We start from the raw sequence: 24,580 nt of genomic DNA on the forward strand, positions 1-24,580 counted from the left end.
CTTGGCTGTGAGAATGTATTTCTGTAGTGCTCCATATTGTACCGCCTCAAATTCATTTCCTGTTGTGCGTATCATTTTTCAGAATTTTAATTACCGTGCTATTTTAACCGTTTCGTACAGCGCTTTGGCCAGCCGCCATGCTGTCTGGTAAAGTTCCTTATGAATAAACTTGACAATGGACTAAACTGAAGCCGATACGAGTCGCTGCTTTTTAAAGTGCTTTGAAATTACAATTATGGGTTGCTGGTTTCCATTTTTAAAGAACAAAGCCACTGCTGAGAAAATGCATTTAATGTTTGAACACAACTGATTTACTCCTCAGCTTCACCAGTAGGTAAACTTTGGTACCTCATTATTTGAGCTCTTAACAGTAGATGCATCTTCCATTTGCCACATTATAGAAACATGTTTATTTATAAACCAAGAACTAAATCTAACTTTCCAGCCCAGGCTTAAGGAGCAGACTTAACTCTACCCCTACAAGGATCAGAATTCAAGTCTGTGTTGTTATTTTAATGACCTTCTGCTCAAATTTTAAATTCATTCAGAAGTTCAGGTTCAGGTTTTGCAAAGATAAACCGTTTCATCCATTTCACAAATAAAATGTATAATTATAAAAGAAAGATTTGAATAAATCAGAGCTAATCCAGCTGATTGATTACAGAAACTATTAACACGGTTACCTGCAAATTTCTCTATTTGGGCAGATGTTCTTCTACCACAGAACAATGACCCAAAAACACACCTTCAATAGGCCAGTGCATTGTCAGGAGACGCTTCAGGGAGATTAGGTGGAATTTTACCAGACTACCTTAAAAAAGCTGCTTTAATACCCAAAATCTGTCAGCAGGAAACGACCAACTGGCCTGTTTATTAGGCACCACTCAGAACTACATGGGCAGTGTTTGATTCATGGTCAGTGACAACTCTGGTTACTTCAGCTGATGGAAGATCCAGTTGTACAAAAATTCAGAACAACAAACATTTTAACCAATAGCATTTAATGATTTATGCAACTTTTTGCTAAGGCCCAATCTCCCCCCACAACAGTACTATTAGGTAAACCAGTCCCTTGCATTTTATTGACCAAAAATAAATTCAAACATACCTAAATAAATATGTGTTCACATGGGGGGGGGGGGGGGGGTTCAACCAAAGCCATAACATTTCTAATTAAAGGCAACTTGAAAGTTGAAGTTTTTTTTCCATGAACAAATTCAACTAAACACATTTTTTCTTCTAAAAATGTAAGAAGTGGGCATTTATCAGCAGCTTCCACTCTCACGTAGCACCACTCTAAAACCATTCGTTATAAAAACTGAGGTGGAACACTGCCACCAGCTGGAAGTTAAAAGCTTTGGTCACAGGAGTTTGAGAAGATACAGGAGGGAGGGTGGAGGTGAGGGGGAACTGTGCCCCTCTTCATCCAAAACCACGAGGGTCTGCAGTTTCAACAGGGTAAGGGTGATGACAGGGTTCCAAACACCAACAACCCAGATGGGACAAACTAAATGTTGCAGCTTGGGAGGTTCTGACAGCCTTGGACCAGGGTGGCTCATGCACGGGTGTGTGTGTGTCTGTGTGTGAATGAATATGACACCTTCTACAGTCTTTTCCGTCCATCCAAGCTGAAGATGTTCTGTACTTCATTTCATTTTCTGTTACTTAAGCAGAAAAAATCAAAATAACTAAACCCGCTCCTTCCCAACACAGTGCCAAGACTCGCCCCTCGACTGCGTGAGTCTTCCAGGGCTTTGACCCCCAGAATGATGCCACTCTTTCTGAGAAAACAGGACAGGTGGTTCTGGGTTGGGCAGACATCAGAGGACTGGAGTAGAACCGCCTCCTTCCCAGTGCTTCGGTGACTTATCCCCCAGCCCCTGCTGCCATCTGACCGGTTTCTCTTGGGCTCTTCGTGGCAAGGTGGGACGCTGTTAGGACAGGGGAGACAGTATCGCGTGCCCCCCACCCCTTTAAATGATCGAGTCAGGCATTAAAGAGGTGTGAGCTCAGTTTGAGGCGCTGTTGTTGGAGCTGGATGTTGAGGCCACGGCCATGCCAGAGGTGCCCGAGGAAGCCACTGACTTGCGGATGTGGGGCATTAGGAAGGGGTCACTGGCCAGCTGGTGCACATCGATGCGGTCCTCCTTACGGTAGACTAGACAGCGCCTTATAAAGGCCTGGAGACAGAAAGGTCAAGGTGAAGATCAAAATATTTTACTATAAACTAATTTTATAGCCGTACATTAGCTCAGGGTTTCATGAAGGGATCCTTGGAGAGTGAGTTGTGACCGACTTTCAGCTACTGACAACCAAACTGTAGCTCATATCAGTAAAACCGACTGAGTCATGGAGAGGAATGTGTTGCAGCTAACCTGAATCGGGCTAACTCCAGAGATTAAACGGTTGTAGATGTAAACCAAATGATTGCTTTCTAAGACATTCATTAAAATGTGGGAGCAGCCAGTACATATAGAATACCTTAGCTTCAGGTGAAACGACGGGTTTAGGAGGAAACTGAACTTCTGTGGCCTTCAGAATTGTGTTCTCCTGCAGGATGTCCTGCTGAGACTGATTATGGCCAAATGGCTAAAGAGAAAAGGGAGATGGAAAAAAAGAGAATTACTCCGAGCTGATCCATTTAAAGTGAAGATTTCAATGTGACTCGTACAATGAAAACAGCTGTAATCAGTCCACAGTTGGGTCTCGGGCTGGGTACCGAAACGCTGTTCCTCTTTAGTACAGTCTAAAAATATTTGGTGTACTGGTACCAAAAAAAAAATCTTCTTTGGTGCTAAATTTCTGTACTCTCCTTATTAAAACTTTACCGTTTATCACATGACTGGTGGAACGCTGCTCTCTCACTCACACAGTTTTGTACAACATTCCTCCGAGTTTGCGAACTCAGAAAACTTATGGGTCATTCCCATCTGTACCGGGTCGGCCCGGGCCGGGTAGCCCCAGTCGGCCCCAGCCTGGCCCGGTTGATTCCACACATCCTTGCCTTAAGCCCATGTGGGCTGATTCTACCCAACAATCAGAGGCTTGCTCTAATGGAAGGTGTGAATTTGCTGTCAGCAGTGGGTGTGTTAGCCCTGGTCGGCCTGAAGCAGACCCCCTCAAGAAGAGGGCTGAGAATGAGCCTTGGTTGGCCCGGAAAAATACCAGGCCACCCAGATATGTAAACAACCTACGCTACCCGGCCCGACCCGGTACAGATGGGAATGGCCCAAAAGTTCTGGCTGCATCTTGTGAAAGCAACCTGCAGCAGCTAAAAGTTACATCTGTGATGAGATTTGTGTCGCTAATCATGAAAATACCAGTAATTTAATAAAGCACGCCATCACTCATTCACAAGCGGAAGCATGAGCCATCTGCAGCAAAAACACAGCAGACCCAAGTCCACAACGTTCCTCCTCGGCTGCAACAGCAACCCTGCAGAAATGACTAGGACTTACGCTTACGATGTAATGTTTTCTGTCTTTTTCCACCTCTTACTTTAACTGTACATGTAGGTAGTCATCTAATGATTTGGCTTATTTGAGAATCAAACATATTTTATTATGGGTTTCTGATATCGTAGTAGCAATAGCATCCTCCTACTGCTTACTTTGTTTTGCAATAAAAGGAAAATATGACATTTTTAATGATCCTTATTATAAAGAACATTTTAAAGGCACTTTATGTAAGAATGAAGTAAGAATGGCATCCTGTGGGTAAACTTGTGTACTGCAGCGCGTTTTCAAAACAAACGATGACTTCTTCCACCAGTTTCATGAGTTTGGTGGCTGTTGGCAGTTATGGATCAGCACCAGAAGTGAAGACGAGTCCTACACAGTAAGTTAATAAGTAGATAAACACGAATCACACTAATATCGACTTGTTGGTAATAGAAAAAATTGCTTGAGATATTTTTAGAGCCAACTACTTTTTGCTAATTCACGGTTAACTTTGTTAGCTCAATGTTAGCCTCTAGCCTTCTTTACCCGATATTAAAGTAAAATAAAAAGATACCGTGGCTTCTGAGGGTTTCAAGAAATAACTTCTGGGTCGCTCCTGTTTGACGGCTAACTTACGGTCCACAACTCTTTGCCTGAAAGTGTCAAATTACAAATGATGACGCTGCAGCGTTAGCTGGCACACACTCGGCAACCCCACACGCTTAGATTGTAAACAGGGATTACGTCCCTCTTTGAACTTTCTGAAAAGAGAAAAACGAACAAGCCCTCAGCTGGCTGAGGGGAAAGTCTTTTTCAATGCAACCTTTCTTTTTGCATGATTGAGACATTAGACTGTTTTGTGATTTCACTATAAAACTCTTACATGTTATACCTTTAAGGATTTTTCTCCTTAATATTAGATTTAAACATACATCGAAGAAATGTGTCGTTTCCGTACCGGTACCAAAAACCAGGTATCATTAAAGTACTGATATAAAAATACATCTTATGGTACCCAGCCCTAATTAAGCCAAACACTAAAATGTTCCAGTCTAATATTATCAGTCACACTGGTTGTCCAACATCACAACTTCAGAGCGCAGTAGCGGCTGGTTTCCTACCTTGCGGCCATACAAACACTGGTAGAAAATGACTCCCACAGACCAAACGTCCACCTTATTGGAGATTTTTGGTGGCTCTTTGCCAACAACAAAGCACTCAGGGGGAAGGTACCTTAGAAAAAATACCAATCTGTTTTAAAATTGACAATCAACACATAAATAGTATATCCATGGCTGTGAGCACTGTTGATGCACTGGAACCAGGCAATGAGTGTACACCAGAAACACAATACTGATCGATATCAGAGTAAAACACTTTGTGGTGTGAGTAAGGCTCCAGGCAATGTCTGCAAGTGTAGTTTTACAAGCATAATCCTGTTTTCCATCATTTAACTTGAGTTTATTTGTACCTGCTTTCGAAACACGTTACTTTACATTTATGCAACCGTTAAGCTTTGTAAATAAGAACATTAGCTGCAGAGTTCAATACACATTTAGCATCAGTCACGGAGTAAATCTTACCAGTAGGTCCCTGCTCCCTGGGAGGTCAGCTCCATCCCGTCTACTGAGTTGTAGCTGTCGTCATCCATGATCTTAGACAGGCCAAAGTCTGTGATCTTTATCTCCCCGCAGGCCGTGCCGTTCACCAGCAGGATGTTACCTGGATGGAAAAGAAAAGGTTGTGGCTCAACATTTCATTTGGTCACAAACAAACAAACATGGTTTTGTTAATGTAGTTAGGCGGGAACATAATGGAATGATGAATGTTGATAAGATCACAAAATAAACTGTTTGATTGATAATTTCATTCTTATTAATGGCAGCGGTTATGATGAGCTGATCAGCTGATGAGACGCAGTCATAACCAGAGTCACAACAAGCTTTCAGAACTAAAGAGAATAAGAAAATAAATGTGATTCATCAATGTGTGTGTGTGTGTGTGTGTGTGTGTGTGTGTGTGTGTGTAAGAGTATAATAGGTGTTTTTCACTGTTGAAACTTCAGGGTAGTTTTACCAGAACTTCCAGCAGGCGCATGGATGAAATGATTCCGTAGTTTTATAGTTTTTCATGTAACTGTGGACTAGGTGTACACCTATATATTGGTCGGCCGATATACCAGGCCGTTGTTTACCATTTTTTTATACATCGGCAGTTATTTGCCCTTAGTAAAGCTGATTTCAAGTCAGGCACATCCTTGGGCAGCCCAGAGCTTTAGCAGAATTTAATTTAAATGTCATTTTACATCCCATAATAACATCTGCATACTAAATAATGTGAATTCACCACTGAGCAATCCACAAAGAGTTAACAGTTAATTAAGAATTCAAAAACTGATTCAGCTTCAGAAACTTTGTGCATCAACTGAGGTTAATAGTGACATTTAGCATGAAGACCAGGTGGAAAACGTCTGGATATCAGCCGTGAAAATTGACCCATAAAAATCTGCAGTAACTATCAGCCACCGGCTGACCATGCTCCCCCACATATAGGCATCAGTATTGGCAATAGAAAAACCAGCATCTGTCAAACTCTGAGCACTTTTGGGTGCTGACCAGCGACATCACTCACGGCCAAAGCTGTCGAGATATTCTGATGTCTGTGCAAAGTCCTGAAAGGGATGAATATATATGGTGATACAACTGCTGACAGGACCAGGCCATCCCATCCCCTAGAAACTATCCTGAAGTTCCGACAATGGAATCACGTCTAATAGTTCCATTGATAAAACTGATCAACTGAGGCCTGAGATGCCTTCTGGCCATGTCAGTGATTCCTGAAAGGCCTCAGCAATAAAAAATAGTGATGTCATCTGACATATCAAGGGGCAGACAGGCTATGCAGCAGCAGATGACCGCAGGACTTGAAAGCATTATTTATCAGCATAATAACCCATGAGGAGAGGAAGTGAAGAGCTATAATAAACACACTCTTTCACCTGGCTGCTTCTAATAGAATCATATATGGGCGACGTCTGTCACACATTTAATGTGTTGCACTCCAACAAATTCCAGTCCTCCTTGGCTCTGTGACAGCGGTTTGGTAAATAAAAGCTCATAAATCACTCACGGCCTCACGTGGACTCATCCATGCACCTGTGTGGAGGAAAAACCCTGGTAAATGTAAAGACTCACCTGGTTTAAGGTCGTAATGGATAATGGGCGGTCTGATCTCATTGAGGTACTTGAGGGCATTAACGATCTGCATGATAATGGAGCGGCCCTCCTTCTCAGACATCAACTTGTGTTGCTTCAGGTAGAAGTCCAGATCGTTGCCCTCACAGTACTCCAGAACTGTGCAGAAGCTGCTCACACACAAAAGGATGAGATTAAATTAGGATGCACAATATATCGGCAACATTATCGGTCGATTTAAGTCATTTTTTAACATATCAGTCAGTCTGATGCGTAAAACTGGGCCGATAATTTTTCCATCTTGTTTCTGTTCATGTATCTGTTTCTGAGGTGAGGGGGTGATCATGTGCGTGTGTGTAATTATATATACCATATCGGGAAATATCGGCTGTCAGCAACGACAGCAATATTATCAGACATCGGTCTCTGCCCAAAATCTCATATCGGTGCATCCCTAGTACTCAAGCATCTGACGATGTTTTAAACTTAAAATCGCCAAGTCATCAAAAAATAAACAGATAAATAAATAAATAAAGGGTCCACATCAACAACCAAATATGTAAGCAGATATTTTGGAGGACTTACGAGTCAGTGTCTAGTGAAAAGTAGTCGTAAAGTTTAACTATTCGAGGGTGGTCCAGCTCTTTATGGATTCTATATTCTCTGCACGCATGTCTGTAAAAACAAACAAACACTTAGTTAAGAAACCAAGAAAGAATCAGACCTAATGATAAAATATCATCAAATGTAGTTAATAAAAACACTCACTTGTGATAATTTTCCTTTTTCTCATCCCTCCAGTTCTTGTTTAACTGGTGGATTTTAACGGCGACGTACCTCTGCTCCGTTAAGTCAAAGGCCTGAGAGGAGAAAGCTCCAGTTAAGATTGGAGTTTTGCTTCAGCTGCAGCGAGGCTCTTGCCTCACATTAAATGGCTGCGTCCATTAATCACTTTAACGATGCTGACAGCAGATTCTTGGAACGCCGACATTTTGGCACAGCGATTTCACTCACACGTTCAAGTCAACTTATTACAGCGCCAGCAAAGTACGCACAGCACCATCACTCTGAGGGTTAAATAAATCAGCAGCTGCTGGTTACATATCACCATCTCTGAATCAGAGATGATCACATCCAACATTCTGAAGAAGAAATTAAAACTTTAGAAACAGACATAAGACATTAACATGAGTGTGAACCCCTGCAGAGCCACCGTACTAACACATTATTAATATCATGTCATGGTTAAGAATTCTTCAGTTTTGCTTTTTTGTTATAGATCAGCAAATACATTTTAACAGTAGCAAAAATAAATGGAGTAGATACAAATTAAATGTTTGTAAAGGATTTAATTTATTAAAAAGGAAAAAGAAAATCTGTCCAGGCCAACCAGACTCCTAGTTAGGGCTGCACAATATATCAAAAAATTATCGTCATCGGGATAACAGGACGTGCGACAGGCCCATCGCAAAGCACGTAAAAAACGGCGATAAATGTTTGGTTCAAACATTTCCATCCGTGTCATACATCAGCTTTTTGTAAACCAGCTCTGTTTCTTACGTGGAAGTATTATTTGACCAATCAAATGTAGTCCTTCTGATATGTGGCCAATCAGATGGGTCCGTTCACGTAATACGCCCGCCCCCTACGTAGACCCTTAGGATGGAAAGCAACACCTGAGCCGAGTTAGCGGCGCCGTTCCCTTGTTCGTCATGCTGGCTCAGAGCAACGAACGCACTTTGTGCTGAGGTTTCTGGAATCAGCGCTGCTTTCAAACGTGAACGCGAGTCCGCTCGGTGTCATTAAGCAGCTGATAATAAACGGGCTGACTCCGACACGTGCCGGTGAACCAACCCACCCCCCTCCATGTCGCTAGTGTTCCACCGGGTGGTGATGTTAGCCCCAGGCTCCGGTTAGCTTCCAGCTAATAGGCTACAGCACTCTCCTCCCAGTCCCACCCTGCTAAAGAGGGCCTGGAAAAGTTCCCCCACACATCAAAGTGATTTTTCATTTATGAGCTTTTATAACCTTGTTAGTCAGGATAGTTGATTTGCTGCTGCACATAAACTGTCAGTCAGAAACTCTGCTAGCCGGTTATCTTAGAGGAGCTAGTTCAATTTGTTAGCTTGTTATCAGAATCATAGCTGCAGTTTCATCATCTGAGCTGCTTTTTAAGATCCAGGTAAACTTGTTCAATTTGGGGTTAAAAACAAACGTTTTCACATATTTTCCATGTAGTTTTTTTTGCCAGTTCCTCTTCTGAAAGGTAGACAATTGTTTTTCTCTTTCCCTCAGAAAATCTTAATATTCTCCTAGTTTGGCCCAGCACAGTTCACTTCCCAGTTGCAGCAACGGCCTTATATCATAACCACATAAGTGGAGAACATGTTTAGTAGCAATGAGAATTTGCTGTTGCATTTAAGTTATGTTAACTATTATTTAACATTTAAACTTATTTACAGATTTTTTTATTTCTTCAAAAAAGTTTTATAGTGGAGGTGATGTTTTAAAGTCACTGAGAAACTGCATGCATGCAGTTTGTTGTTTTGCTGCTAATACAGTAGCAGGTGCAGCTGCATATTTTTGCAATAAAATGTTATGTTGTAATGGAATTCATGCATTAGTTTTTGTTTGCTTTGAGCCCAGAGCAGACGTCACACGCCAGACGACATCAACACTGCATACTTTAGTATTTGTTCATTTATCGCGAGTAATATCGATATCACAATATTAAGCACTGCTATCGAATATCGCAGGTTTTCCTAATATTGTGCAGCCCTACTCCTGGTAATGCTCATCTCAATGTCACCACGGGGGAAATGGCATTCCACTCCTTGTTCTAATTCAAACACACTGAAGAACTTTCTAGCTTGAAGGTTTAAGGTCAAAGGTCGGACATTCTCCTTCAAAGTGCTAGAGAACCGAATTTATGGTCCAGGTCCTGAAGTGGCAAAGCAGCTCCAGACCATCACACACCTCCTTGTTTGACCGCTAGTTAGATGCAGGGCTGGGCGATGAATCGAAAATGCATAGTTATAAAAATTTAACCGATATTATTTCTCCAATGTCAATAAATTCAGTAAATAAATAAATAAATGAAACGGGTGTTTGAAGGTTGCAGACGTTCATGTTAGGGATGAGCGAGTACACCATTATCTGTATCTGTACTCCGAGTGGGCGTGGCCTAACCCGGAAGCAGGTGTGGTTTAACCGGAAGTGGGCATGGTTTAACCGGAAGTGGCTGTGGTTCACATCAATACATTATTTTTTATCTGAAATTGATATGGATTGATCATAAGTTGCTATGTGTATTGTTTATTTGAAAACTTTACAGAGCGGCCTCAGAATTGAGATTAAATGTTTTTGATCGCAATAGCAAGTGATAGAAAAGAGAGAGAGAGAGAGAGAGAGAGAGAGAGAGGAGAGAGAGAGAGAGAGAGGAGAGAGAGCTTTTCTATAGCGCCTCTCAAGATAAAAATCACGAGGCGCTTCATAAAAACAAAAAATGTAAAATAGAAAAAAGAATTTAGAAAATGATAAAAATATATTTTAAATGAGCAAAAAATGGACAACTGCGATTAAAAAATGTAAAGAATGAGAGAGTGAATAGGAAAGAGGAGATCAGTGGATCCTGAGGAAGAGGAGAGAGTAAAAAGAAAACCTGAGCGGAGCAGAGCGGAGGCAGCGACTGACGCAGCACGAGCCGTTTTCAGCTCTGTCTTGTCAAATGCACCACGTACGTTACGAAAAAAATAACTTTAAAGTAACTTTAAAAAGAAGCAAACAGAAGAAAACACAGGGAGTACTGAAGAAACGTGAACAGTGAAACAAGCACAGAGAGATCCGTTACTGTGTGTGTGTGTGTGTGTGCGTGCGTGTGCGCGTGCATGTGCATGGATGGCCCGGTCGCGGACTGAGCTCCCGGCTGCTGAGTTTTGTGTGTAGGGAGGGGCGGGCGCTCTATGTGACTGGCCAATCGCAGAGCGTGAAGACAGTCAGTTACCCAATGAGGATTTTCCTTCAGCACGATTACAGATATTTACGAGTTTTACTCGTTTCATGCTAGGGGTTGTATGAACTAGTCGACCAGTTGACTTCACTGCTCTGTAGTGACTTTTTATGCCTGTCATCGACTAGTCGCTGTCACGTGATAATGACTGACAAGGTGCAGTCCTCAGAAAAGACAGCAGGTGACGAGGACAGGTGACGAGCAGGGGGAGAGGGGAGAGGGCTGAAGCGGAGCAGTATAGATGCAGAAACTACCGTTGTTAAAAGATGTTTAACTTTGAAAATGTGGGCGCAATTTTAATTGTCAAAAACTCCAGCGAACCCCCACCACCCCACCCCTCCTTCAGGCGTATGACGTCATCAACGACTAGTCAAAGTCGACTCTATTTTCATTACCTGACTGTCGACTTTAAAAAAAAATTAAGTCATGCAACCCCATTTCATACTTGTATTAGTCAAAAATGCTTTATCTGTACCGGATACTCGTCTGAAACGAGTATCCGGCTCATCCCTAGTTCATGTCTCTCAAGGAAATACATGTGACAGCCCCACCAAGTGGACACATTTTGTTTCTGTGCATACCTGTAGTTATCGTCTATTTTTCGTTATCGAGGTGAAATCCTCAATATATCGTGATACACAAGAATTTCACTCGCATGTACTGCACCAGTGTACCTGCACATGTGACGTGACAATAAAAGTGATTTGATACGGATTTCAGGCCATATCGCCCAGCCCTTATCTGGAGTATATCCGACTCTAAAATAGTAAACTAGGGCTGGGCGATACGGCCTAAAATAAATTCATGATATATTGAGTATTTCATCTCGATAACGATAAATGGACGATAACTACAGGTATGCGCAGAAACAAAAGTTGTCCACTAGATGGAGCTGTCACATTTATCAATTGAGTCACATTTTTACGTGACTCAAGGTGGTACAGCTTCTTAAAGACATGAACGCTGCCAACCTACACGCAACTTTTCATTAGTTTACTATCAAATTTATTGACATGGGAAAAAAGATCACGATAACAGTCGGAAATTTCGATAACGATACATTTTTGATTTACTGCCCAGCCCTACTCCAGATGAAACAAAAAATGTCACTTTTAAATAGCCATTTCTTTAGTTATTAAATGTCTTTAGAACTAGTTATGATGTGTTGCTTGTTGAGATCTTCTGGCTTGTTTCATGATGCCAGACAGGTTCCATTAAAGTGATTTATTACTTCTGCAGGTCGGGCAGTAACCAGGCCTGGGTGTGGCTGGTGAAATCAAACCCAGCTTTCCAGATTATGTGGTTAAATCACTGTCAAGTCATGATTTAGCAAAGGGACCATTTTGAAAATTGCATCTCGTCCTTACTCAGATATATTTTGTCCAGTATTGTTTTTTGCTGATCTGAAAAAGCTAAGCAATAAAACAAGAATTAAAAACAGAAGAAATCTCCAAGGATGTAAAGTGTTTCTCTACTTACCTTGTAAACTTCACTGAAGCCCCCCCGCCCCAGAAGATGGAGAAGCAGGTATCTGTCGTTTAGCGTAGGGTGATCTTTGAATCTGGAAAGAGATGGAAAAACCAGTAATTAGAGAGAAGAATTTAGAAAGGAAAGACAAGAAGTCCCTTTCATTCATGCATATCTTTCTGTTCCTCTGATAGCTTTTTCTTTTTTAAAATTCAGCTGTTTCACGTCTGAGTAGAAACACTGGTTACAACAGCAAGTTAGCCAAAGAAACATTTCCTTATCAGTTACACAAAAACAAATGATTAAAGAAAATCACTGAAACCCACAAAGCAGATCACACTAGACACGCAAAGCAGGACTAGATGAACGGCTACAACAGAAATACTTCACAAGCCGTCTTGTTTTAATGCTGAAGTGGAAATGTTGGGATGTTTCAAGTAGATTGGGTAACGTTTTATGTTTTAGATCATTTACGTTGTCGAGATTAAAACCAGGAGTGACAATGACAGTCAGGGACTGGTTTGACACCATTTTACTTCTAAAAGACAAGAACAGCTAAACCAAAGCCAACTGTCAAACGGCACACGTGCATTACACCATCAGCTCGAGGAAACCAGTGCTGGAACGCATTTCACGTATAAAATAGGAAACAAGTCATACTGGGAATTATCTTCATTGTGAATCCGTTTCAGCTCGCGTATGTGAAGGTTCCGGACTCGTTCCAATCTCTCCAGTTCTGCTTGGATCTCCGCCTCTTCCTGCAAACAACATTTAAACAGAAGTAAAGTTATGCAACAAAAACTACCACAAATGTCCACAGAGCATGGCAAAATTGATGAGAAATGACCTTTTTAAGATATCCTAATCTGAGCTTGAATATCTCCTCCTGCTCGTGGTACTCTGCCTGTGATAGTCTGGAAGAAAACAGAAGCAATCTCAGTCCAAATCCAAAACATGAAGGAAAACAACTGTAGGTACTTAGGAAGAAAAGCGTAGCATCATACGTTTCGCTCTCTGTTCCGTTGGTCTTGCTTTTGCGTTTGTTCTGCTCCAGGCTCGGTGGAGGGGCCTGGGCCATAGAAGGTGGCTTACGCTTGGCCAGAAGCTTCCTCTGCCTCTCGATGTCCTCTCGCTGAGAGTTGATTCTCTCTTGTTGTCTGGAGACCAACAGTGTGTTCATTATAAATCCCTAAGCTCCGTTTACGCTTTACTGACAGGACTCGCACTCCCAAGTTCAGAAACTGCTGCTAGTCAAAATCCAAGAAGACATTAAAACCAACCCATACAAGGTCCAATGAAACCCAACTTTATTTCATTTATGTTTTAGTGTTTTCCCAAATTCTGTTGAATTTTATCTTAACTCTATATTTTATGATTAAACTGCAGGGAGTGAATGTTTGTGTAACGTCCAGCAATGGTCGGCTTTTAGGTAGTTTGACCTTTCAACATCTATTCAACATCTGGTCAAAAAGGACACACAAGACACACGCTTTCTCCGAGACATGTCACGTCGCTACGTTGTTAGCGCCGCGCGCTAGCACGTCAACAGTGCAGCGTAGCCTGCTGGAGGTTTTAAGGGTTCAGATGAAAACACCCGACCTCTCAGGCTGCTCACACATCGATCTTAAGTTGTTGCTGCTGCGCTCACGCCGTAATACAGTATTAGATGCAGTTAAAGTCAGACATGAAAAAATAAATTTTACATGAATAAGTTATGATTAGCCTGGTGGGGGGAGGAAAATCTGGCCTAATAAGCACTGGAGGAAACCCTGTCAAGATCGTCAACACTCATTTATCTTAACGCTACTGAAACATGTAAACCAAAAGCATTATATCCACTGCTACCTTTCTAATTTTAAACTCAGTAACTTATGCTGTAACTTCACCTTGCCCTGCCTGCTGCTCCTTGCTGCCCGCCGGCTGTGATCACCAGCGACAACATAGTAGTTCCCGCTGCTTCTTCGGGAAACAGCGCAAAAATAAATAAATACATAAATAAAACTTGGGATCTTGTAGGCGTGGCGGTGGGATTTCAGCCGTGGCGGGCCGCCACGGCTACGCCTATGTAAGGGAAACCCTGTATTTTATGGTGGATTCATGCAACTTTATCAAGAAATTTAAAAAAACAACTACTATGATTTAAAACACTATTTAAATGCAGCAAAAACACATTTAGTGTCCTAATAAAATGATGAACGTGCTCCAGTACCTCACATGAGAAACTGGCCACCCTCTTAAATTAAAAAGCTCTATAGAAAAATTCCCTGCATGTTTTATTACATAAAATGTAGTGTAACCCTGTTGTTCTGTATAATATTGAGTCCAGCAGATTGTCACCAGTAACATCTCACTCTGTGATTCTGTTCACATTTTAAGCATTGCAAAAATCACAGGGCCTTAGTAACGCATCTGGCTTCTAGAAACTCAAATCAAGTTTTATTTTGGTTCTTTCGTTTCTGAACTTCGACTCTCAGATTCAGAGTTCCCTAAAATCCCCTAAAGAAAAAGACAAATCGGTCAAGACGTAAAAGACAAGCTCCATCACATAAAGCCTCACTTGATGAGGTTTTGGAAGGCATATCCATCCGTCCACTGCTCGGTGAAAGACGCTCCGTGTCTCACGGTGGTAAAGTGGCCCAGTCGAAGTCGATCCTGCATACTTTTATCCCGGCACGCCATCTTTTCCTGTTTAGACTGAGGAGCAGAGAGAGACATTATGGAATCCCCCACACACGCTGAATGTCATGTCAAAAGCTGTCTCAGCTCAGCAAGATGGACGCACTTTTTCAATCAGCAGCTTCTTGGACATGGTGACACACTTATTTAACCGTTCTTTGTATCGTTCCAACATCCTCTGCTGCTCATCGATTTGTCTTCTGAGGTCACAATTTGCCTAAAGCAGAACAGAGACGAAAGCAGAAAACGATCAGGTAAAAACAAGTTATAATATATATATGAATGTGTACAGCAGTAGCTAGTGGAGTGGAAAATCATTACAGTCAACCTGATATTCTCAGAAACAAGGTAGGCAGAGAGCCAGGGATGAAATGTAATGAGATTAGTACCCGCAGCAGATCGTCTATCCGGCCTTCCTTCTTCTCCAGGTCAGAGTTCTTGTTGTTCTCCATTGCTGTTAGTTTCTCAATAGTAAGGTCAGACTAAAGAGTGGGCACAAGAGTGGTTGTTAATGGTGAAAAATTTCCAACAAACTTAGTGCAGCAGGGAGTTCTCCCAGAGACTGTTACTATAATTGTTTGGCTTGTCAGACATTTCTACAACAACCAGTTTTAAAATCTAATTAAGTTAATCAGACAAACGGGCAGCCAAGCCTGAATGTGCGTGGAGTACCTGTGTGGCTTTATGGAGCACGTGAAGAGAGGCTGGCTTCACTGAACACGACGAGTGGTCCGTGTTGGCCGAGCTGAGGGAAGAGGGACTTCCTTGCTGCACCTGGAGGGTAGATACAGTCATTACTTAATTAAAAACTGTTAATGGCCCTAAAGGGAACATTTTCTAGTAGTTTAACAAAACAGAGAAGCGTGGGACAAAAATAAACTAGATACAAACAGGATCAAGTAAAAATAAAATAAATAAATAAAGGTGATTTTTATTTTTATAAATGAGTGTCGGATATTCAATGACACCCCTACAACTATCTGAGCAGTAGTCCGACTACACAGAGAGATGTTATAGAATTACATAGCTGGTTCAGCGAATCTCTAGCCTGGCCTGCCAGACTCGTCCTGATTAATTCCACAGAGAACTAGTCTGGTTACTCACAGGCAGAGAGGCACTTGAGGGGCGGGACTAGGCAGCTCAAAAATAACCAATCAGAAGAAAGACGGAAACGCCGACTGTACTGCGTGGTGCAGTAGTCTTTTAGCTGTAGTCAAAAATGGCGTCTGGCGACGGCACAAACATCTTTCTTTAGAAGAAAGGCTTTTAGCGCTTCTACGTGTTGTGGTTCTAAAGACGCGTTCAAGTCGTTTAGAAGAGAGGAAAGAGCCGCAGCGGACTCCGCTTCGGACGCTGCCTTCGTTGTCTTTTTAGCGGAGCAAGCCTCTGTTGTTGGTAGGGTTGGGCATCGTTTGATTTTGAACGATTCCGATTCCAATTCCTCGTTTCGATTCCGGTTCCCATCGATTCCCGATTCAGATTCTTTGAAGACATGACATGCTTTACATGAGCCAGCTAACCACAGGTCCTACTTCAACATGAATTTTAACTCTATGAACAACAACATCACCTTCATTTAGACAAAAACATGTTCTGGAGAAAAAAAATAGAAAGACTTGCAGCACAACCAGTGTGTTTGTTTCTGACCACAAGCAAAGTCTGGAAGAAGCCTCTGGGATGAGAGGCTAAATGTCTCCAACATATCCAGAAACGTCCAGCTGTTTTCAGCTAAAACTCTCAGGATGATCACGTCCAGGATGACTGAGAACTACACCTCCATGCTGCAGCAGCATTCAGTCAGAACAGGAAGTGAAACTTAAACGTAGCTGCTGTCAGTAACAATCTAACAGATTTTAAACATTAAAACTCAACAGAAATAGTTCAGAAAGGAAATGAAATGTTCACAGCTTTGAGATTTATTATTATTATTATCATTATTTATTGTGGCAGAAGCTGGTGTGGTCCACCACAAAGAAGCTGCTCTAGCATGATGACTTTAATTATTCTACAGGTTATTCTTCAACCTTCTGACGCTCCGTGTGTGTTCTTATTTCTGCAGTGAGACAAACTCACCTCACACTGTCCAGAGTTTGTTCTTTAAAGCTTCCATTAAATCCACCTTGTTGACGTATTTTAACATGTTTCCTCTACGCTGCAGGAGTTAAAGTTTACATCGCGGAGTAAAAGTTCGGCGGACGCGTTTGTTTATATCTGGCCGTTGCGTGCCGGGTGGGGGGACTCGTGCTGCACACAGACAGCTGGTGTGATCAGCTCTGAAAAGCGTTGATCACAATTTGCAGATCACGTTTATTTTTCATGGAGATCGGCCGCGGATTCCTCTTCCGTCGGCATTCTAGGAATCGAAATAAAAAACGTTGAGCGATTCCGGGAAAAATGAACAGTTGGAACCGGTTCCAATCGATGCTCGATGCCCAACCCTAGTTGTTGGTGGAAGAGTCAGAATGAGGTGCAAAAGTCCATTTATGTCATAAATCCATCTTAGACTGAGAGACAACCTAAAGGCTCATGAACCCTTTGCAGGTGTTTTGGATTTACTAGCTGATTAGAGTGAGACACTTTGAGTCTAGAATATTGAACCTTTTATTCTAACAGTCTGAGATTTTAAATGTGGGGTTTTCATAAGTTATACCACAATTATAATGAATAAAGGCTGAAATATCTGGTTTTGCATGTAATGAGTCTCTCACGTGTTGATTTCACCTTTAAAGTAGAGTTACTGACAAAAACTAACTTTTGCATCATATTCAGATTTTTAGAGTTTCACCTGTACAGCTCATACAGGTCCTTCTAAAAATATTAGCATATTGTGATGAAGTTCATTATTTTCTGTAATGTACTGATGAACATTAGACTTTCATATATATTAGATTCATTACACACAACTGAAGTAGTTCAAGCCTTTTATTGTTTCTAATATTGATGATTTTGGCATACAGCTCATGAAAACCCAAAATTCCTATCTCATAAAATTAGCATATAATGAAAAGGTTCTCTAAACGAGCTATTAACCTAATCATCTGATTCAGCTAATTAACTCTAAACACCTGCAAAAGATTCCTGAGGCTTTTAAAAACTCCCAGCCTGGTTCATTACTCAAAACCGCAATCATGAGTAGGATTGCCGACCTGACTGCTGTCCAGAAGGCCATCATTGACACCCTCAAGCAAGAGGGTAAGACACGAAAGAAATTTCTGAACAAATAGGCTGTTCCCAGAGTGCCGTATCAAGGCACCTCAGTGTGAAGTCTGTGGGAAGGAAGAAGTGTGGCAGAAAACGCTGCACAACGAGAAGAGGTGATCAGACCCTGAGGGAGATTGTGGAGAAGGACCGATTCCAGACCCTGGGGGACCTGCAGAAGCAGTGGACTGAGTCTGGAGTAAAGCCACCATGTACATGCGTGTGCAGGAAATGGGCTACAGGTGCCGCATTCCCCAGGTCAAGCCACCTTTTAACCAGAAACAGCGGCAGAAGCGTCTGACCTGGGCTACAGAGAAGCAGCACTGGACTGTTGCTCAGTGGTCCAAAGTACTTTTTTCGGATGAAAGCAAATTTTTGCATGTCATTCGGAAATCAAGGTGCCAGAGTCTGGAGGAAGACTGGGCAGAGGGAAATGCCAAAATGCCTGAAGTCCAGTGTCAAGTACCCGCAGTCAGTGATGGTCTGGGGTGCCATGTCAGCTGCTGGTGTTGGTCCACTGTGTTCTATCAAGGGCAGGGTCAATGCAGCTAGCTATCAGGAGATTTTGGAGCACTTCATGCTTCCATCTGCTGAAACGCTTTATGGAGATGAAGATTTCATTGTTCAGCACGACCTGGCTCCTGCTCACAGTGCCAAAACCACTGGTAAATGGTTTACTGACCATGGTATTACTGTGCTCAATTGGCCTGCCAACTCTCCTGACCTGAACCCCGTAGAGGTGGATGAGCTTAAGGCCGCTATCGAAGCGTCCTGGGCCTCCATACCACCTCAGCAGTGTCACAGGTAGGGCTGGGCGATATGACGATTTTAGACCGTTTTACGATCCACACATCTGACGGTCTGTCATTTTGGAGAGACCGTTTTATCACGATTCACAGCTCTGCTGTTGAATTTCTGCCACTGAATGAAAAGGGAACTTACCTCAGGCGAATGACACGCCTTTGTTTGACCCTTAACCAATCAGAGTGAGTCATAGTAATATATTAGTGCCCTGCTTGTTTTCACTTGTGTGTGAACAAACATGGCTTCGCCGCGGCTGAGCGACAACGAGGTTTTTGTTCCGAAGAGGAACGCAGGGTTTCCTTAGCGCGCGGCGCTAACAACTTAGTGACGTGACATGTCTCGGAGAAAGCGTAAAAACACGTTGGACGCTTCTTCTGAAGCAGGAAAATAACACCGCTTCTTAAGCAGAGCACGACGTCGCCTCGGCTCGTCCACCCTCTGCCGAGCCGGTGTCGGTACCGGACTGAGCTCGGTCACTGGGTCGTTGGCTGCCCCGTGACTGCCTGATGGAAAACCAGCGGGTTTCATCAGACTCGTAGTTTCTTGTTTTTACCGCTCCCTCCTGCAGTCTTCCCCTATTAACATTTAAAATGATTCTCTAAATCCGTGTATCAGTAGAAACAATCTCTGCCTCTGCCAGCTGCAGTAAATGTAGTCTCCAAATAATAAGAGGTGCATTCATCTGTGTATCTCCTTTGACCCGCATTAGTGATATTTTCAGCACCAGAACAGTGAAGCAAAGAAAGATTCCTGAGTTTGTTAGTAATTTTATTTATTAGGTGCATCTAACCTGTTCTATTTTTCTCTGAAATGAGATCAAATCAGTGCTTCTATGGGTTGTCTCCAATCTGCACTGGAAATTTTTACTTTATTTAGAGACTTGTTGTAGAAAATATTCAGAATGCTCAGTTTTTTGCTACCACAAGCGATCTCTGGTCCAGCTGCACATCAGAGCCTTATTTGAGCTTAACTATCCACTACATGAGCAACTGGGAGCTACATAGTATTTTGAACAAGTTAATGTTTGCACAATACGTTTGCAATTGACATGTTCGCACTTTAAATATGTTTACGATTTTAATTTATGTTAAGTTACATGAAAAACGAGAAAAACTGATTTTTGTAATAGTTTCTCTCAGGGCTTTTATCATCTCTGGTGTGAGTTTAAAATATAAGTGTGTTAGCACTGTGCTGATTATCCCTAATATGAATAAATGTTTATTTATTCAATGTTTCTCTTCTTTAATACGCAATTGAAGTTATGCTATTCATGGATAAAAAAATTGTGATAAAATATTGGAAAAATCGTGATATTCTATTTTTGCCATATCGCCCAGCCCTAGTCACAGGCTGGTTGCCTCCATGCCACGCCGCATTGAAGCAGTCATTTCTGCAAAAGGATTCCCGACCAAGTACTGAGTGCATAACTGAACATAATTATTTGAAGGTTGACTTTTTTTGTATTAAAAACACTTTTCTTTTATTGGTCGGATGAAATATGCTAATTTGTGAGATAGGAATTTTGGGTTTTCATGAGCTGTACGTCAAAATCATCAATATTAGAAACTATAAAAGGTTTGGACTACTTCAGATGTGTGTAATGAATCTAATATATATGAATGTCTAATGTTTATCAGTACAAAATGAACTTTATCACAATATGCTAATTTTTTTAGAAGGACCTGTATCATGACATCAGGAACCCTTGCTATGTTTCAATATATTTTAGACAACCCCTTTTTCTAAATTGCGAGATACTGGCTTTGTGGGTTCCGGATCATGTTAGTAGACAACATCAGATCTAGCAAACAAACTTCCCAAGTCTGGATGAGAGAAAGGCAAGGCAGAGAGTGCAGGACCAATGAAAACAGGCACGAAAAGCACCGCAGAGCAAACGTGCTCACCGTGACAGGAGGATTGGACAGAGAGTGTTGTGGGGAAGAGCGGACCACTGGTGGAATTCCCCTGGCAGGGCTGGTACCAGGACCGCTACCTCCCGCAAACTGACAGACGTGAAAAGAAGAAGACAGAACATAAAAGTTAAGAAAACAAAACGGGGTTAGAGAAGGTATGAAATGTTGCAAAATAAAGAAATGAAGGAGTGCTACACCAAAAGGGGCAAAGAGGAAGGATTTTATTACACTCACCTCAAAATAATCACTAATTTTAAGTCCCCTCGCTCCCGTTTTGCCTGTAAAAAAAAATAAAAAAGAGAGACAGCGAGTTTAAAAAGAAGAGAATACAACAAAGGCAAACGGACGTGTCAGGTCAGCGGGACAGTCGTACCTTGGTTGCTCTCAAAGTGGTCTGCTTTGCGTTTTCTCACCCTCTGGTCATTAGCCTTTTTCTCTGGAGTCTGTATGGAAACCAGTGAGGATCAATCACATGCTAGTGAGGTAACCAAAATATTACCAACACAATAAATGCTTTATATCCCCAAAACACCAACCTCTAGCTCTTTGTCACTGAGAGAGCCCACACTGCACAGGCTTTGATTGGATGACTCATTCTGACTTTGACCTGAGCCCTGTTGAGATAAAAAATATAATTACAAAAATCCCTAAAAGGTGTGTGTGTCTGTGTGTGTGTGTGTGTGTGTTCCTTGTAAGCGGTCGTTGAAAAGCAGCAAAAGATCCATAGAAATGCTGTAAAAACAACAAAAAAGCCAAAAGAGAGATGGAGAGGTTCCGGCAATCCAGTCACCACTAAACTCCCATTGAATGTAGACCTCCATCAGTACTAATGCCGGTTCCCTAGGTGACGCCTGTCAATCATATGATTCACATCAGAATTCAGCATGCACTGTCCAATCAGGAAGAGACACTTAGTCATTTTGAGCACACTGGAGCTCTCTCTCACTGAACCCTCCTAAAATGGCTGAACATTAGGCAAGCTGCTGGGGAAGCATTTCTCCCCCGTCACCTTTAGATAATGTCATACATTTTTCCTCCATTCACCCAGGTCTGAAATGTTCTTTTCATCCGTGAAGAAACCAGCGAGAAAAAGCCTTTTTTTAAATCAAAGAATTAAATCTTTGGATTAAACCCAATGTCACCAAAAGATGCACCGGTCGTTTGTTCTAACAGAAACGTACTTTTAACTATTCTTTGTAGGTTTATCCAAATGTGTTCTGTCTCTTATCCTCAAATGACAATTTTTTTTTTCTTATTAAACTGAGAGATGACAGAGAGCAGCAGCAGAGCCGCAGGCTATCCGAGGTCAAGAAAGAAAAACTGAGCCACTCTGTGACACTGAAACACTTTGATCAAACATGTGTCCACACATCCATTTGCTAACAAACTTCACTCATAAACAAGCGTTGCATCTCTTGTCAAACCGGGTGATGATGCCCTTACAAGCTCCGCCATTTTCTCTGCGGCAGCAGCCATGCCAAGCTCTGGGCTTAGCTCTGCCTATGGCTGGCACCGGGCCCACTCCTGGCACCAACTCTGGCTCCCTAACCGTTCCAAGATCACCTTCCACTAAGACAGCTCCATCCACATAGTGAGACAAAGGTTGGAAGACAAAAATGCCGCCCCCACTTAGACCTGGTTGGCAACTATTTCCGCATTCCTTCTTATCCCACTACCAACCCTGTCCTGTCTGTGGCCTTTTTGGCAGGCATCACCACTTGCTTATACAGCTGCTATATCACAAGCCAGGGAGAGATGGCATGTCACATCAGCCAAAACACACACGCACACACACACACACCTCAACCTTCTGCAGAAACAAAGAAAATGAGGCAGCCCAAACTGGTAGGGGCTGAATTAAAGATAATGAGACAAAAGAAGAAAACATTTGAAAAAAATTATGTGCTTGATCAATTAAATGTGTGATTAATCAAACTTTTCACCCCATCACACTCCACACACACCAAACATCGGGCTTCTTGCTCTGCAACATCTGAGCTGATACAAACCTTAGCCACACCGACCCCTGTAAAGCGAGCCTCCAGCAGTTCTTGCCGTCGGGGGTCCAGGCTGTGCAGTTCTTCCATCATGGCTGCAGAGACAAGAGCGCAGATTAAGGAAGGTGTTGGAAGAGACTGGAGTAACCAGATGACAGTGAGGGATCATCATTTCAAAAGGCATTGGTTGTGATGAGTCATGGCTGTTTTTAGCTATATGGATGTGGAAAATTCCTGTTCTGAGTCATCAATAAGCTTGACAATGTTTTACACTATCATTTAAGCCCACCAGACATGCAACAATGATTACTCAGTAAGAATAGATGTGTTGAATATAACTCATGTTTAATATGCATCAAAGACAGATTTGTAGAGTCACTGCTTCTTGGTGAATCATGGCATCACTTGCCTTGACAATGACAGACCTAAGTTACATAGTATTTCTATAAAAGGTCACGAATGCAGGGACTGCCAAGAAATACTGGCAGCTATGGAAAAGGCCACAAAAGACAATAAGTGCCCAGTTTACTGGCCTGTGCGAAGGTTTAAATTACACGCCCAGAAACTGGCTTGTCTCTTGCCTATGGTCTATGTTTATCAAACAAACAGTAATATATTTGCTCTGGACTATTTTTTAAACTACAGTTCACGTGTAACCCTAGTCAGTCTTAAACCACATTAAAATGCAAGTCTAAAGGTTTAAAAACACAAGAACGAGAGAATGATCGCTTAGATAAATGAGCTAGTAAGCTTGCCATCACTTAGCTAACGATTAGCTGCTGGCATTAAACTATAATATTGCCAAAAATAATAGCAAAAAGGCCAACGGAACCGAAGAAAACTGCGTATCAATGTTGAAAAGACTGGGAATGTTACATTACGTTGAATCGTGGAAGAAAAAATGACCACTGTCCGAAAACTGGTAATGTGTCCAGTAAGCTAGCGAAGCATCTTCTCGGTGCTCGTGCCACGACATCTGGACTCGCAGCACCTTTCAGAACACATTCTTTCTTTGTTCGACAACCTACACAGATACTCACTGTAGTTTCAGATTTTCTCGATCCTCCGGGGTTATTAATCCTGAAACCGTCTCCGTTGTTATTTCCCCGGTGTTCGGCAGACCCTCCCAGGTTTAGGCCGCATCCACAGCCTCGTCCCTCGCGTGCTCACTGTTAACGACCAAGACCAGTACAAACGCCTTCAGGTAGATGGCGGACGATTCCGTCGGAGGCCTCGGCCACTCTCTCTGGGTCTCCCTAACCCGCCTTTCCGTACTGGTTAGACGGGGATCCCCGTCACATCCCTCTTCTTTCCGAGGACCATGCAATGGCTTGCTGTGGTGTCTCGCTCCACACAATGGCGACCCAAGAGAATCTGCGTTTTTCAGCAGGTATAAATGTCTTTCAGCTAACGTTAGTTACCCCCTTTATTTATCTCCTCCGGAGCTGTGATGAATTTAGCGCCCTGTTTTACAACTCGATTAAACGAAGTTAGGTTGCAGTTCCCTTCCTAGCTGCAGAGAAGAGATGGAAATAAAAAAATAAAAACAAACAATCCGACTTGAATGCGTTTCAGCTGAATCCGGATCAGTTCGGTTCTGTTCTCATGTTTTTGCAATGTAAACAATAATCAGTAAAATCTCATTTTTTCTCGTGAGATCGTTTAAGTAATTTCACCTTCCTTCGGTCCACGCCTGCCCCAAAAATCTGTTGTCTGGACCAATCGTAAATCCCTCTCCGCACAACAACAGGGCCCACCCCCAACCACTAGTGATGGATAATTAAAAAGTTGCAGCTCCGGTGATGATCACACCCACATGCTGCGCTCACTGCAATAAACTTTGCATTCACACGTTTTAGCTAATGCAATCATGCAAACAGGA

The 24,580-nt window shown here is 42.2% G+C and overlaps 1 protein-coding gene across 3 annotated transcripts; it reads right to left on the bottom strand.

Moving 5' to 3' along the window:
• Positions 1 to 1,699: 1,699 nt before the first annotated feature.
• On the bottom strand, positions 1,700 to 23,953 carry tlk2 (tousled-like kinase 2). 3 transcript variants are annotated; one of them, XM_015948882.3, is made up of 21 exons: positions 23,739 to 23,953; positions 22,711 to 22,793; positions 21,238 to 21,315; positions 21,075 to 21,144; positions 20,936 to 20,979; positions 20,693 to 20,791; positions 15,459 to 15,560; positions 15,176 to 15,268; positions 14,893 to 15,003; positions 14,668 to 14,804; positions 13,115 to 13,267; positions 12,958 to 13,024; positions 12,771 to 12,868; positions 12,123 to 12,204; positions 7,403 to 7,494; positions 7,220 to 7,309; positions 6,635 to 6,804; positions 5,024 to 5,162; positions 4,562 to 4,673; positions 2,482 to 2,589; positions 1,700 to 2,180 (listed from the first exon to the last, which is right to left on the bottom strand). In XM_015948882.3, exons 2-21 carry the CDS (start codon positions 22,789 to 22,791, stop codon positions 2,010 to 2,012), a joined length of 2,097 nt encoding a protein of 698 aa, XP_015804368.3. In that variant the 5' UTR covers positions 22,792 to 22,793; positions 23,739 to 23,953; the 3' UTR covers positions 1,700 to 2,009. The 3 variants fall into 3 exon arrangements, with proteins under 3 accessions (XP_015804368.3, XP_015804367.3, XP_015804369.3); XM_015948881.3 differs by having other exon boundaries at positions 12,958 to 13,267; XM_015948883.3 differs by lacking the exon at positions 20,693 to 20,791 and having other exon boundaries at positions 12,958 to 13,267.
• Between the last annotated feature and the right edge of the window lie 627 nt (positions 23,954 to 24,580).

The sequence above is a fragment of the Nothobranchius furzeri genome, chromosome 5 (genome assembly GCF_043380555.1).
Source record: "Nothobranchius furzeri strain GRZ-AD chromosome 5, NfurGRZ-RIMD1, whole genome shotgun sequence".
In the NCBI taxonomy this organism is placed as follows: Eukaryota; Metazoa; Chordata; class Actinopteri; order Cyprinodontiformes; family Nothobranchiidae; genus Nothobranchius; species Nothobranchius furzeri.

Excerpts from the sequence above, each read along its gene's own strand:
- tlk2 (XM_015948881.3), bottom strand. The coding sequence starts at position 22,791 with ATGATGGAAGAACTGCACAGCCTGGACCCCCGACGGCAAGAACTGCTG. Across the intron at positions 20,792-20,935 it reads AAATTAGTGATTATTTTGAG|TTTGCGGGAGGTAGCGGTCC; the intron begins GTGAGTGTAATA and ends CACGTCTGTCAG. Across the intron at positions 15,561-20,692 it reads TGTCCAATCCTCCTGTCACG|GTGCAGCAAGGAAGTCCCTC; the intron begins GTGAGCACGTTT and ends TCTACCCTCCAG.